The sequence below is a fragment of the Aptenodytes forsteri genome, unplaced genomic scaffold (genome assembly GCF_000699145.1).
Source record: "Aptenodytes forsteri isolate BGI_AS27 unplaced genomic scaffold, ASM69914v1 Scaffold82, whole genome shotgun sequence".
Taxonomy (NCBI): domain Eukaryota; kingdom Metazoa; phylum Chordata; class Aves; order Sphenisciformes; family Spheniscidae; genus Aptenodytes; species Aptenodytes forsteri.
Window position 1 is genome coordinate 5,315,779 of NW_008795490.1, and position 15,644 is coordinate 5,331,422.

A 15,644-nucleotide genomic window follows, 5' to 3' on the forward strand; every position below is an offset into this window, starting at 1 on the left:
GAGTTATTTTGGGAAGCATGTGAGGTCTGCAGAATGAAGGGAATGTGCTTCCCCAGCAAGTGGTGCTTTGCCACTAAATTTGGTGCAAGAAGCTAGTGTTTTTATCATATACTTAGAATTTCCTTCATCTAGAGTATTGCATGAATAGTTTACCACATAGAGGTTAAAGTTAAAAATTTGGTTAAAAACACCGAAACATCTAGTAAGTGGAATAAAGTAAGACTGACAAGTACCATGGCTAACTAAAAAGTACCTCTGCCCAACTGTTGTCAAAGTTTGGGTTTGTCTTGCAAGTAAGTTTTTAGTATGAAACAAATCCTCTCCTTACAATAGCATGTTCTGAGGTAGAGTTGTGCCTGTCAATAAAAATCGAGCTTTTTCCTCGGGGAGGTGTTTGAAATGGAGGTGATCTTGTCTACTTTTCCTTCTCCAAACCTTCAATTAAAAAGATTCAGAGAATGAACCTTGTTTTCTGGCCCTGAATTCGTTTCAGTAAGGGGTGTAAAAGGCACTTTGGCAAAAATGTAACAGCAGTCTTGCTGTCTCCTGTTAAAGAAGAACTTTTTAAGGATGTGCATTAGGTATGTTTAGTGTGCTTAGTTGAGGGTCGCAACAGAGTTGGTGTGGAAGGCAGGCACCCGTGTAGGGGGTAGCAGCCTTTGAAAACGAAAGGATTTTCTTCGTGGTCCCCATCGTTGCTGTGCCCGTGTGTTTTTCTGGTTGCACAGGCGGTGGGAGGCTGTTAGCTCACTCGCTGCCTCGACAATGTGACCAGCAGGGCCTTTGGAAGACTTCTTGAAACATGCTATTGTAGGCTGCTTTGTGATGAAAAGAGGTCTTACAAATATCTTGAAATTTAAACAGAGCCATTGTGGGTTTTCCCTTTGTGTGCATATGTGTGTTTGTCAGCCAAATGATTTGTTCAAAGTTAATCTCAATTACAGAGCATATTGTTCATAATCCCCCATGGCTCCAAAACAATAGCAGAGTGTATATCTGCTTGAATATATATTTACATACTTACATGTAAAATATGTTTGCATGTATATATAACTTTACTTCTAAAGCGGTGATTCGTGTTAAGGAGACAGATATTTCATGCAGGATCCTGTCTTTTGAGCAGCACCATCCTCCATCCTAATAAAAATACTGCAGGAAGGCCTGAATGGAGTGAGCAGGGCTTTGATCCTGCAGCCAGGCGGTTGCTGCAGTTCCCTACGCGTAGTGCTGGGATTTGTGCTAGCAACGCGGATGGTAGGGTAGAGTCTGGGGTTTTCAGCTTCTTGGAGACTGGGAGGTTTTGTATGTCTTTAATTTTAATATCTACAGAATACCTCTGCTTTTCTTCTACTCCCTGAGCATAAAAGAACCGATAGGCAATAGTTGGGAAGTTTAAATAAATCCCAGGTTGTATATTCTCTGCACAATCCCTGCAAGAGAGGCCCAAACTACAGTAACCTGTCAGTGAACTTAGGGTGTAATTTAGCAGCGTAGGAGCCCAGTTAGCAAGGTGCTCCACACTTTCCCTTTTTACTGATTTCAGAGAACGTGCTCATCATTTTTCAACTGTAGGTATTTACCAAGGGATCCCTTTAGTAAAATCTTGTTTTATGTCTGCTGAGACACTCTTGAGCAAAACCAGCAACTACATGAAGTGTTTGCAGTGTAAATTTTTGCTCTGTGGTGAATGCTCTAATCCTGTCACACTCTGTGTGTAAAATTGTGGTGGTATTACCGAGTTACTGTAGTCTCCTTTTTGATGTTTATTGGATCTATGTGTATTCCTTGAGTAAGTTAATGTTATTATATTATATATGGGTGTTCGTATTTTTTTCCCTTGTGCTCTCTTTGTAAGCAACTTTGGGTTTCCTGGCTCTATATAAGCACTTTGCTTCCTTCTACCCCTTGCCGGCTGCGTTGCAATAGCAAGTTGGTGTGCTGTTTCAAGAGCGTCTCTCCTGTCAGTCTGATAAGATCGTACCACCAGGAAAGCATAACATTATAATCCCAAGCACAACGTGATCCTGTTCATTTTAGCTCTTGTAATTGTCAGAAGGACAAGAATAAAGGTTGTGCATGGGTGGAAGGTGAGGCTAGAAGTGAAGATAGTCGGAGATAAAACACTTTGCTAAAAGAGATAAATCCTGCGCAGGGACGTTTCAGTTTGTAATCAAGGTATTATCTAGAAATGAACTTTGAAAGCTGGCTGGGATGTCCTGAGTAATACAGGATGTAAAACTGACATAGAGAACACAGAACTGTAATATGGGTTTGTGATGGGGAAAAAAATTATTTTGTCTTTCATTTTTTCTTAGATTTGGTGCCACATTTGAAAATATAGTCATACCAATACCATAGACAAGAATAATAACATTACTCTACACGAAACAGATCTACAAGAAACGAGATTTCTGGTAATTCTAGACTTGCTACATTTTACTGGAAGAAACGAGTGCTTTCCAGAAAAAGCCTCTGAAAAGAGGCAAAATTTAAGGCATGCCTTAGGGTACAGGGACTTCAGCCCCTTAAAAGAATCCCAGCAATTACCTAACCTGCCAACTTTCCAACAAGATAAATGGAAGCACTGTAGCTTGAAGGTGCCTTGGTTTGAATGAGATGCAGTAAGTAAGGTCTCTCTGTTCTTTACAGGCATCATAGATCTGATAGTACTTATAAAAGAAGAATAGAGTTGGTGCCCTGCTGACTAAATTGTCCTCTAGAGGAGTATTAGTTACAGAGCTTCTTTGTTAACTAGGCTGTATGCTTAAACCACTGTGAATTTCTCTTATTAGTAGGCTTTTTAATAGCTTTACGTATAGATATGCTAAGTAAATGCAAGTATATCTGTGTAATTTACGTATATAATGTGTACGTGTACAGTATTTTATATATAAATAAATGTTTGTGATGTGGAAATTGCACAACTTCATTACTGTTCCGTTAAACCGAGGTAAAACAAGCATTAAAATACTGATAATAGGAGAACAGTAAGTCGACTTCTGCTCTTTCTGCCCAGGTGCTTCACATAAAGTCTTTCTTCTCCTTCTCTTTAATTTCCCAATTAGCTTTTGTGGATAACAGAGGTGTTTCTAAAGCCTTTGTATGCTGGAAGTTTCCCAGTTGCTCACCTACTCAGGCTTTCTACCTTAGAAGACCAGGTAAGGCCACGAAGTGTATCTTAACAAAAAATACAAAGTAATGATCTGCAAACCACCCTGCGCGGAACGGCTGATATTTCTCATTTTAGCCTGCTGTAACACAAGGTAGCACAGCCCAGGCATCTAGATAGGCAGCAGCCTTTGGTGCCGTCCTGAGAGCAACCTCATTATCAGCTTTCTTGATGGGTCTGACGAATGAATGCTACGGTAGCATCCTCGGCAGATGAGTTGATTACGAAGTTCCCCGGCCCAGGGAGGAAATCCCAGTGCTTACGCTGAGCGCACGTGGAGAGCGCAAGGCACCGCGGGTGTGCTGAGCCCGCCTGGCTGCTTCCCTCTGCGTGTACTGGGGGAGGGTGGCATGGCTTCGCTCTTTAAATAGGCGGGCATCATGCAAGCTTTCCTCTTTCTTTTCCGCTTTTGTGAAGGAGTTGCGTCAGGTTGGTGAGGAAATCCCTGGAAGGCAGGCACTTGAGGAAATGCCTGGGACTCCACCCCAGCAGGAGGCTGGAGAAGTCAGATGCGACCTGATGGGAAAAGTGAACTGCATTCCTGTCCCCAGGTTCTTGCCCACGCGCACGCTCGGCAAGCTGGGGAGATGCCGTGGGGAGCGGTCAGGTTTTGCCTTGGTCTCTGAACAACAGATAATTTCATCACGGACAGTGCTAACTGCTTCGTGGCTTTTCGTTATTTTGGCGTGTTTATTTTTCAAGTACTTCGTGGCTTGCCAAAACAAATGAAAGCTTTAATCCACACACCCTTTTAAAATCTTTGTTATTCTAAACGTAAAACCCTGTGTTTTCTATATCTTTTATCAGTTGGGTGCCTATCTGGGTTTTTTACGCAGAATTTGTATTCCTTTAGAATAGGCTCTATTCTGCTACATTCGGTTTTCAGGGGTTTATTATACGCTTTTCAGCAGCATTTGTTTTATCAGCACTTCCTGGAGCATTTGTTACACATCACGACAGCAGCGATTTGATTCCATTTAGAAGAATACCATATTATGTACGGAAAAGCAGTAATTGCTTACCTGTTTGCCAAATACATTCCACTGTGAAAAATCTCTAGCGTTGCTCTATACAGTATCAAATGGTGTTATTTCTTTATATTTTCTACAGTTAATAGTTTCAAAAAAGAAACAATGAAAGTAATTTACTGCCCATTTCACAATTATATTTCCATTTGTAGGGATTTGGAAGTCTACTCTTGAATGAATGCAGAGTCCACATACAGACTGACGTTTCAAACGTAATTTTTGCTTTTCATATGCCTAATGAAATACACCTACAATTTTGTGCTTGTCAGAAAAAGCAAAATTAACCTGTGGTGAGGGTTGTGCTTGAAGTATTTGTGGAAATTCATTGGAAATAAGGTCTGCAAGGTGTCCTGCAGAGAGCTAAGTCGGGTGGGTTGTATTTACTACCTTTATGCATGAGGAGGAATAACACGTAGCGTTCTAGGTGGCTTCTAATGAATGTTATTGGTGTTTAAACTGTTAATCCTACTCTTTCCATGCCTTGGAAGACTGGCTGTATCTCTCTGGGGAGACTGGCTGTGAGCCTCCCTCTTAACCAAGGTAGTCAGCGTCGGGCAGGACTCTTACTCTAAATATACTGCTTTGCATTTCGTCCAAGTTCTGTAACTTCAAAAAATAACTTTATTTTTTGTTATGAAAATTAGGCAACAGTAAGGCTTTGCTTCCTGAGCTCTTTGCTCAGGCAGAGACCAGTTCTTTTTGTGCTACTCGGACGATGGGTCCCATTGTCTACGGTGCAACCACTTGCATGATCAAGTGAAGTCAGTATCAGCCAAAGTAACACAGTCTGTCAACCCAGTTAGTGGAAGCCTCAAAGGTCATTTAATGACCTGTTTTATATGTGAGGTAGCTCTCTGCCTCTTGTTTGCACCTTAATTCGCTAATAGAAATAGTAACATGCTCCTTAACTTGTGCCTTGCCGATAGTCATGGAAGCACAGCTATCTTTGCGCTTTTCAGTTTGTATGAGATTTTTCTGTGATGCTTAGGAATTAATGTTTTTCCTGACAGTTAAGGGGCATGCACTTGCTTTGTCACAGCATTCTTGGTTTGTCATATCTGATTTTACAATGATGTAAAAAAAAAAAATTGCTCCCACAGATCCAAAGATCAGTATAACTCCCGTGTTACAGCTTTAGGGAATACGCCCAGCAATTCGTAGTTAGAATTCAGATGTGCTTTGACCTATGGAGGAAATTTCTCATTGAAAATGCAGCAGTTGTGAACTGAAATGGAGCAACTGTTTAGCAGTGTATTCAAATGAAATTGAAGAGAAACTGAGAGTTGTACACTGGTATTTGATGGAAATAGAGAAGCAGCCGTCCTTGCTTCTAGGTGGCCAGCGGGTCCTGTGCTGCCGCTGAGGGCAGGGCCTCTTCTTGTGTCTCTTCTGCAAGGTGAAGGAGCTGCATGCGAGTGTTAGAAGAGCTGCGTATTTTACACCCTTCTTCTCTCGTTTTGGTGATTGTTTAAAGAGTGAAGTGTATAAGCTGTGATTGTAACGGTAGCAAACCCCAAAACGAAATACTGTGTGAAGGTGAAACTGATGTATCGTTTTCATTAGTTTTAGTATGCTCAGGCAGAATTTGTGGGATTAATTTTGAAAGCTTAATCCAGATGGAAAAGGTTAAATTCAATGTTGAGTGAGTTTGGTTCCAATTCATTTGTTGCCCTTGCTCGTTCTTTTTCTCAAAAGAATTAGAGATTAAGCGGAGAATTGTACGTACTATCCTTGTTTTCTGCCATCATTTAACTACATGAACCAACGTTAAAGACAGCCTCTCAGTTATCTGCTGCAATAAGTAAACAAATGGACCTCGTCACCATGCCAGCTCTCAAGTCCTGTGGCCTGGGTATTAGTTCATACGACTACTAACGTTCTTTTTTCCTTCTTCCTCAGGATTTATCTGGATCCATTGACGACTTGCCGACTGGAACCGAAGCAACCCTGAGCTCAGCTGTTAGCGCGTCAGGCTCTACGAGCAGCCAAGGGGAGCAGAGCAACCCTGCACAGTCTCCATTCTCCCCTCATGCTTCTCCACATCTCTCTGGCATCCCCGGGGGCCCATCGCCTTCCCCTGTAGGCTCTCCCGTTGGAAGCAACCAGTCGAGATCTGGTCCCATTTCTCCAGCGAGTATTCCAGGTAAGTTTATACCAACAAACAAAATTAAACTGATAGATGGGTTTATTAAATAAATAAATACTCCTGTATTCCAAATTAATTTATTTTCTGAGAATCCTGCATTTTCAGGGCCTTTTTCTACAAAAAACCACATACTTAAAGCAGTGGTAAATTCCATCTAAACTTCAGCTGCCAAGCCCTCAGAGTGCTCGAAATTCTGAACTTGACTCCACATATGTGTTTGATAAATGTCTTTATCATCGACCAATGGCGAATACTTGATCATAATTTTTGTATTTAATTCGTGTGTCATCTATCTGTCACATGTTTCTTTCTATTATTTACAGGGTCCCTTTTTTGGTTTTACTGTGTATTTTTGTTGGTTTTGGCTCTTGGACTTGTATGGTGGTTTCAGTACCGCAGGATGAGGCAGAGATTTTCTAAAGCTGTATTGTGATAATGTAATTTTGGACATGAGTACAGAATATTGTATGAGATATTTCTTAATATTTGCAAAAGTCAACAAGTTACTAGGAATCCAACCCCACCAGTAATAATTGAAACGCCAGTGGCATGCTTGCCACTCGCTTTCTTGTGCCACGTAGAGTTATGACACACAGGCATTCATGTACATTCAGAAATTTGTGGAAATCTGTTAAGATACCCAGAAAAAAAAAAAAAAGGCATGCATTAATTCCAGTTCTTACCTTGTCCCCACCCATCGGGCATGTTACTTGCAGGGGATCAGGCAGCAATGTGTATTTGGTATTTCAGATGAGTTTATTCTCTTTCTGATGCTCAAGTTTTATGATTATTTTCTGACATTTTGAACACTAGGGGAATTCCTAAGAGTAGGAGAGTGCTGATATTACCCCAGGGATAACATCAGTTGCTGACAAAACCATGAAAAAATCAACATGGAGCTCACTTACAAGAATCAAAAGCAGTGATGCCTTTTCATTAGATGTGCTGTAAACCAAATGCAGGTTAAAATTCAGTGAGTAGCCTGTGTTTCAGTATTCAATACAAAGGTATCTGTGTAAAATGTATGTTCCTGTTTGTATACAGAGGTTAAAGTAGATAAGCAAAGGGGAGTAAGCTTGGTGCACGCAGGAACGTTGCATACTAAATGCGGCCCGAGCATGTCGAGCCCTGATGCTGCATGCGTGCCCTGCAGTTATTTCTTCCCTCTCCAGCCGCTCTGACCAGCAACATGTGCTCAGGTGAGGCAGGAATAGCAGGGACAGCAGCAGGACCGGAGTATTTACATTATGTGCAGTATGGTAGCTTTGTATTTGCAGCATATTTACCAGTACGTGGTGCAGAAGCCCGTCCCTGTTGTTGAGGGAAGCCAGATAGTCCACCTAGCTGGAAAGGTAACATTTTCCCACAGTCAGATTCAGGCAAGTAAATGGATTGGCATTTTAGCAGCCTGATTGCTGAATAAGGAAAGAACGTTGTGATGTTGAACATAGCTTTAGTGTAGCCATGATAGGTAAGGATGGGAACAGGACAGTGTGTAGGGGAAAGTAATAACTTTTACGAAAACGGTTGATCCCTGTGGGGTAAAAATAGAAGGGGTGTGGGTCCAAAGGTCAGGGTCAGAGTCACTTCATCACTTCAGCTGAGCCCAAAAGCTCATTTTAGTGACTGGCCTAGTGAAAAGTATTGCCCCTTCATAGAAACTGTGCCACCATTTTGCATGGTGGTTTTCTGGTCTGCTGCAGTAACACAAAAGCAACTCTTCCTCAGGAAGGATTTTTATGAATGGCGCTAAATCAAAATGGCACGCCGCTGTTTTCCCCAGCGTGGGCGAGCTCCTGGTCTCTGCAGCTCTTTCGCTAAAGGTGAACTCCAGGCACGAGCTAATGCAGCGTTCTCCAGAGGGGAGCCGGGCAGCTGCGGTAGCATTGCTGCTGCTGCTGCTGCTGCTGCTGCCGCCGCTGCGTTTCTCAAGCTACAAAATGACACGAGCAAGGCTGCTATTTAAAACCCTGCGACTAGTGGGACGCCGCCAGGTGCTGGGGCTTTCAAGCCGTATGAATTAGACTGTGCTTTCGCCTAAGTGTATTCCCATCGTTGTGCTTCATTACTAGGACTTCGGTAGCTTTTTTCAGCCATATTCACGAGCCCCTGTGAAAAAGTAATACCGAGCTTGTTTGCATTTCTGTGGCTGTTTGCAGCGTTGAGGTTGTGGCCGTTTTTAAACATAGATTGTGTAGTACAGCGTCTCGCCTTTAATAATTTTGTTCGCTGCTATTTTCCTCTCCGTTCTCACCCTACCCTTGTTTGTTCTGACCTCATTCCTCTCCTATTACCTCCTGTGATGTTGTGCCACAGCTTCTCCATGTGACATAGATTGGCTCTTTCAATCATTCTCTCTCCAGCAAGTCATTGTAAAATGAGCAGCTGTTGTGTTGCTGATAGCTATGGCTAGGGAAAGCCAAAATGTTGCAGGGGGTTCTTGGTGGGAAGGCCGTTAAAATAAAGGTGTTGCTTTCCCAGGGTTTACTGGAAGAGAAGCGTCCTTTTCCCAATGCCTCCTTCCTTGCAACAAAATTGAAGACTAATTTAACATCAAAAGGGCGGACAAACAAACAGCCCCCTATTAAACCTCCCAAATGGCTTATTCTCTTCCACTGCCTGTTTAAGCTGTCTCCTCACCCCACCACAAGCCTGCCGCCCCACATTGCATTCTGCCACACGCTGCGAATTTCACAGGAATGGACTGGCACAGGCAGCACTGACATTGGCACGTCCCTAGCTCAGTGGGCATTTCCTTCCTGTGCTCTCTGAAATACTGGACGGATATTTTGTGTGGTAAGTGGCACACACATATACAGCCTTTGTTTCCATTTGCATTACTGGAATAGACCGGGGAGATTAACCCCTAAGAGCAGAAAAAGCAACTTTGACGGGTTTTGTTCAGAAAGATCATTTTCTCTCAAAATGGTAACACTTCTCGTTCAGACACACATTCATTACAGGACTGAAATCCTACTCTTTTATGATTTTTAGGGATTCAAAATGGCATTCTGATTTCCTGTTAAAGATGATCATTATTCTGCTTTGCCAGAAATCCTGATCTCTTTATTTTGTAGCCATCTTCATAATTAGGGTACGTGTTCTTCCAAAGAATGAGATGTGATGCCCTGCACTGCTTTGGGTCTTGAACTGTGCCTGATTCAACCCTAAACCATTAGTGGAAGCTGACACAGCACATCATCAAAATGCACTGCTGTTGCCAGAAGATTTAGTGGCTGTTAATTTCACTTTTCTCTTTTTTTTTTTTTCTCCTCTCCCTCCTGCTCCAACCATTCCAGTTTACTAACAAAGCAAAAATGTAAATAAGCTAAACTCCGCTTTCTCCCCCTCCTCCCCAGTTTTGATCTTACTGGCCAAAGGCTTTTGTCAGCTCTTTCTCCCTTGCGGTGTAAGCAGCAAAAATTTTTAATATTAAGAGTTCTGTGGAAGATTGCTGATAGGCCAGGAATCCCTTAACCCATGATGGACAAGCAGATTTTGTACAAGTTAATGGATTCTATTATTTTTAAACCTCTGCAGTGATTTTTATCTGTATAGAAGAGAAGGGTACGCTATAGTAATAATGAATAACAAATGCCGTCTTTAGAAATATGTAAAACTATATTTTTAAAAAGATCAGTATTTTGACTTGTGCTTTTAATACATTTTACATTTACTTTCTGAACAAACAAGCTTATTTTCACTCTGTTAAGCATCAGCTGCGTTGTTGGTTTTATTACAATTGTATCGATGTCTTCTTTCACCAAGGAGCTTGGATACAGCTGGAGTTACAATTTTCAAAAAGAAATCCATTGTGTGGATACTCTCACTTAGGAATGTTATTGCCAGTGATCTTAATTTACGCTAACCAGTGGTCAGCACCCTCCTCTGATTAAAAAGAGCCCAAATTTTTAATTCTGATAATTATGTGAGTCAATGGATATGTTCCATTTAGTGATCAACCTAACTCTCTGCAAACCTGGAGGTCTTCCACTCCTGTATTGGTCAGCTAGCTAGCTTGAAATCCAGGACCCGTCAGAATTACAGCTAGCACGGCAGGCAAAAAAAGAGCAAGAGTGGAACGGGATGCCCAGAGAGAGCTGTAACAGGATATCTTGCCTTGCTGTGCATGTTAGTCAGCGTGTGGATAGACTAGAGTGACTAAAATGCTGAGAGAAGAAAAAAATGAGCAAACAGGATATCTTGCCTTGCTGTGCATGTTAGCGTGTGGATAGACTAGAGTGACTAAAATGCTGAGAGAAGAAAAAAATGAGCAATAGTCTGTCATAGTCCGAAAGGACATTTTAATGCAAAAATCTGAATAGGAGTGATGCTTTCTTTCGTGCCTTATAAAAGGAGCCTAAGAAAAAAAAGCCTAGGAGTTGAACTGTTTCCAGAAGCGGCTGCAGGAAGACAAGCTGACTGGACAGATCTTGTTTTAAGCAAGAATTTGGAAAAATTTTTTTGCTTGGGATTGAGCTATTCCACATGCTTATTCCATTGACCACCACTACTGGTATGTTATACAGCATGGACTCTTTTCAAACATTATTTGAGGGAGAGAAGACTACCATATGAAAGTGAATTTGTAATACTGTATTTTTTGTTGAAGTTTTACAGATACCCTATAATAATTGCAAAACAAGAAAGGAGATTATATCCTTGTAAAATGGATATGATCCCCCTGTCTAGAAAGATTATTTTAACACATCTATCAATATTTCCCCCTTGGCTTCTCCGGAGGCAAAAATCCTGCAACAGCTTGTTGCAGGGAAGATGCATGCTGTTCATTGGCATCCAGACCAGAAAAAAACAAAACACAAAATGCCATTGACGTAGCTATGTTCTTAATCACTGCTAGTGCACAAAACATCTATTCAGCAGTTTTGCAAATCTAGAATGCTTACAAATGAAATACGTGAATGTTTCACATAGCAGTAGTTTAAAACCCTTTCTTTCGAAGGGTTTGAACAACATTTAGAGTTTTTCTGTCTTTTGACGAGGAAAAATAAACAAATTGTATGGTGCTCTAGCTCGAGGCACTGCTTCTAGCATGTAGAGCATCTAACCTGTGATACCTATTAGAATTCAGCCCAGGTCACAACTGATGAATAATGTGATAATATATTATTCATCAAACTGATGAATAATCACAAATATTATTCGTGAAATAACTAAATAGTCTCAATCTAGTTTCTTGAGGAGAGCTTGTGCTACAAAAGGCACTATCAAAACTGCTATCATACTCGCAGTCTGGCCAGAGAGATCAGGGAGGTGTCCGTCTCTGCAGAGGTGGTCTTCCCAGAACAGGTGCAGGAGATGAAATGAGGCAGAGACACGCTGTTCGAGTTCCTCCTGTTAGGTTTTCCTGACGACAGAGGGTTTCATATTCCAGCACCATCAACCTGCTGTTTTTCATCAGCTCTAAGTTAAGCGTCAGATAGAAGAACAATAAATCACCAAAACCAGCATACCCTGGGTGGTTATTTTTTAGGTGTAGTTTTTGGGTTTTAGTTTTAAGTGTTTTCAGTTGCTTAATACCTGGTTTATCAATGTTTATATTTCACAATCACACATTTCCGTTTCGGTGTTTAATTGCTGCGTAAGCCAGTGATGAACATTTCTGCCCCATGGACTGAACACCCTGCAGGGTCTGGGGAGCACGGCACTGAGGGTCGTCCAGCACCCTCCAAAGTCTTCATGTAAACCTCCCCCAGATGGCCAGACACCCCCGTGGCTGTGCTCTGCCCCATACCTGGTTTGTCCTCTCTGTAGATTCCTGCCAGGGCTGTTTTCACCATCCTGGCAATTGCCGAATGGCCAGCACAGCGGGGCATCTGCTGCTGCGCACGCCGTGGCAGCACGCGTACGGCAGGCCACTTCTTGTAGCTCTGTGAGTCATTAGTAGCCCCGTGCTGGTACAAATCCACCTAGAGTATGACGGCTGTTGAAATCCAATTAAAATCTTTGCATAATTATGCATGTGCTCTAGTTCATGTAACAAAATTCAAGTATACTTAACCACAGCCACCAAGATTTGACAGGTATGTTTGTTGTTAGTTTTAGATGTATACTTTAAGGCCATCGTTGGACAATTATTGTTTACATTCAATCATTAACCTGTGCATGTCTTTCTAACTTTTTTTGCTTGACCCGCTTAAATTTTTGTCAAGAAATTCAATACAGTGTATATTTGGTTTTGAACGTTTGGGGTTTTTTATTCTGTCATTATTTGGGTACACAAACATAGATTCTCTTTCCTTCTTTTTGTTGCCAAATAGGGCATTAATTTGCGTATTATCATAAACTAAAAGGTTGTCTCTCACTCCCTCGTCCTTTGCAATACTAAGCAGTGATTGATGAGCGAATGGAAAAAGTCTCTCACATTTCCATCAGTATGTTTTTGTTGTTGTTGACAGATGCTTGTTATACCTAGATAAAATAGAGCATAAATGTTGTAAGTGGTTTGGTTTCTGTGATGGGATAGGCTGTTGCAGTTTGCAGTTTTTCAGTGGACTGTGTATTGCTGCCATTAGAGATATTTAAAGCGGCCTTCATGCTTCATAGTTAGTGTCAGACTTGACTAGGCGGATATGTGGTGTGTCCCTCCTTAGAAGAAGGAACCTGAACAATTGCAAATATGGCTTGAATTAATTCTGGGCCAGCTAGAAAATAGCCATTTAGCTTCAGAAGAAGAACATTTTCACTACCTCCAGATAATAATTTTTTTAAAAATTAATGAAAAGCAAGATATTCTCTCTCCTCCTTAGGGACAGAATTCATGCAGGTTGAGCTGCGGCTTGACAGATTCGAATGGCCCTTTGACAGCATCGCTCCGTAGGTAGATATGGAAGTCAAATTACAAAGTGGGTTTTTAGAAAGCAAACACAAAAGAACAACTCACTCCGGTGGCGAGCTTTTCTGTTTGTTCCCCATCTCCAGATAACAGTGGACTCAAATTATTGTGATGTGTTGATTGATTACAGCCGTTAAGTTTCTTAGTAATCAGTTTCATCACTTATTCTCAATTCATGCTTGCACCTTTGATTTCTCTTCCACAACAGGGTGATGTGGGTTGTCGTTGACTAATGAAGAACAGAATTGGTTTCGGCGTGAGACAAACGGAATGCCGACACCAATCCCAAAATGCATTAATCTTTAATAATCCACATCTGCATGTTTATAAATGATATAACCAGGGGTTGCTAGCATTGATACTCCCCCTTCCAAACAGAAGCTGACACAGAAGTTGGCGTTTGCAAACTGCATGAGAGGCACGTGGCCGCGCATGGTGTGTGTGACCTTGCGGAGGGAGCTCACCGGATGAAAGTTCTCAGTTGATTAAAAATACATGAAGAATTGCGCCGCTTCTGCACTGGTCTTTGGAGCTTATCGTTGTCGGGCGAGATGAAATATGGCATGATAGATCTTGTCTTCAGGAAGATCAGACCCACCAAATGGTTTTTGGAAGCGGGTTTGCCTCAAGGTGCTTTTATCCTTTATGCATTCCACTTGCCCTTTTCTCCCCCGTCCCTGAGAACCGTTGAGACCAGGGCTGTGTAATATGCAATATAACGCAATAAGAAAAACTAGATTATCTAAGAGTTTGTTCCTTTTGAGGATAGTATTAATGAGAGCACATACATTTTGCTACTAAAACGCCCGTTAATCACAGGCAATGGACTAGCATGAGAAGTAGCAGGCAGGACTAGAAAAATAGTTCATTGCCGCATTATCAGCGCTGCTCCAATTTCCACCTGCTTGCCTGAACTTGAGAGAGTCGGGAGGAGCAGGGAGGAGTGAAACTCTGTCACTGCTGGTCTTTCGAGTTAGTGCCACCTGATGATGAATATTTATTTTGAGCAATTCTTATGTGTAGCTGGATCAAGAGAAAAGAAATATGGATAAGAAACGGCAATTTCAGTTCACATTCACCCTTCTTTGGTATCTTGCATGTTTTCACACTGCAAATATTATAAATGAAAGTTGCTATATGGTTTTGTTAGAATTTGGCAATGTTAAAATTAGGAGTTAAGGTTTTTATTAGGTGGCAAGTACTAGAAGTGTATGACTGCTACATTTGTTGTGCTTCTCAGGCTCTAAAAAACAGTAGACACAATGAGGAACAGCTTAGAGAAAAACTCTTCTCGTAGTTACAAATGCAGTCTAGACAATGAGCATTGATAATGAAAAATTCTTCCTTTTGGAACTTGGATTAACTCCCTAAATGGAATTCTGAAGTTTTACGTTTCAGGTGTGTGGCAGGGTAGCTTTCATTTCTGGAAGGAAGAAATGAGCCAAATAGAAGGAAGAAATACTACCCTGTCCTTTGTTAGGAGCTTTTAGATATTTAGCACTTGCATCAATTACAATTTTATATTCTCATTAATTGACATTTTATAAAGAAATTGAGAATGTTTTTTCTCTAGCTGAAGCATATGCTTTTTGCATTAACAAACATGTAATGTCGTGTCCCAAGTAATTATGAATGACTAAATCCATGCAACCCTTTGCAATCTTCTACTTCAGTCTAAATGCAAGCAAAACTGTCATTTTTATGAAAGGCTTAAAAGGACAGAGTAAAAAAATACGGTATGATTACAGGGTTTGGATCGTTCCCTAAAGAACATAGACACTTTTTTTCAATGGTGTGCACAAATTTAAGAAAATACAATTTATGAAATCTAAAAGCAATTCAGAGGCCCTGCAGAGGTGTGAGAGAAAGCGCTGGGCAAGCTGCAGCCGCAGCCTCTCCCAATCTCTCTCATCCCAATTCACGCGGTCGCTTTGGAGGGACACGGTGACACAGAGTGCAAAACATGTGGAGGGGCGGTAAAATAAGACTTTAGAGGGGAAAAAAAAAATTAAGTCAGTGGCTGAGCTTTGAAGAGGTCTGTCTAGTGCAGAGCAGCGAGCGAGTGGGGAAGAAAGGAGCAAGCGCCTCATCTAATCTTTCTCCTGGGGACCCAGGTGGACAAATTGGCAACCCTGTTCACAGCCCTCCCCCCCCTCTCCTTTGTAGCGTAAGAACTGCTAATCGGATCCATGCTGCTGCAACTGTGGTTAGTTATTAACAGAATAAAAGCAGATTTCTTCAAAAGAACGGGTTGGGGAAAACGGCTATACAAAATTGCAAGGTTGTTAGAATCTTAAATGCACAGCAGTCGGTTTTTCCCTATTCTGAATTAGGCGATGAATACGGCCTTTCATCTGTCACTGTGCCCGTTTCTTCAGAAGGGAGCCAAACATTAAGCTTCTCAAACAAAAAAAAAAAAAAATTGTTTGAAAGAGGAAAAATATT

The 15,644-nt window shown here is 41.4% G+C and overlaps 1 protein-coding gene across 2 annotated transcripts in view; it reads left to right on the top strand.

Annotated features, from left to right (window-relative positions):
* Positions 1-15,644, top strand: part of ARID1B (AT-rich interaction domain 1B) — a 313,144-nt gene that overhangs the window by 204,214 nt on the left and 93,286 nt on the right. For both annotated transcript variants that reach the window (XM_009281433.1, XM_009281435.1), the window contains exon 5: positions 6,097-6,340. In XM_009281433.1, the coding sequence (XP_009279708.1) occupies positions 6,097-6,340 (244 nt within the window). The remainder of the gene's footprint in view (positions 1-6,096; positions 6,341-15,644) is intronic.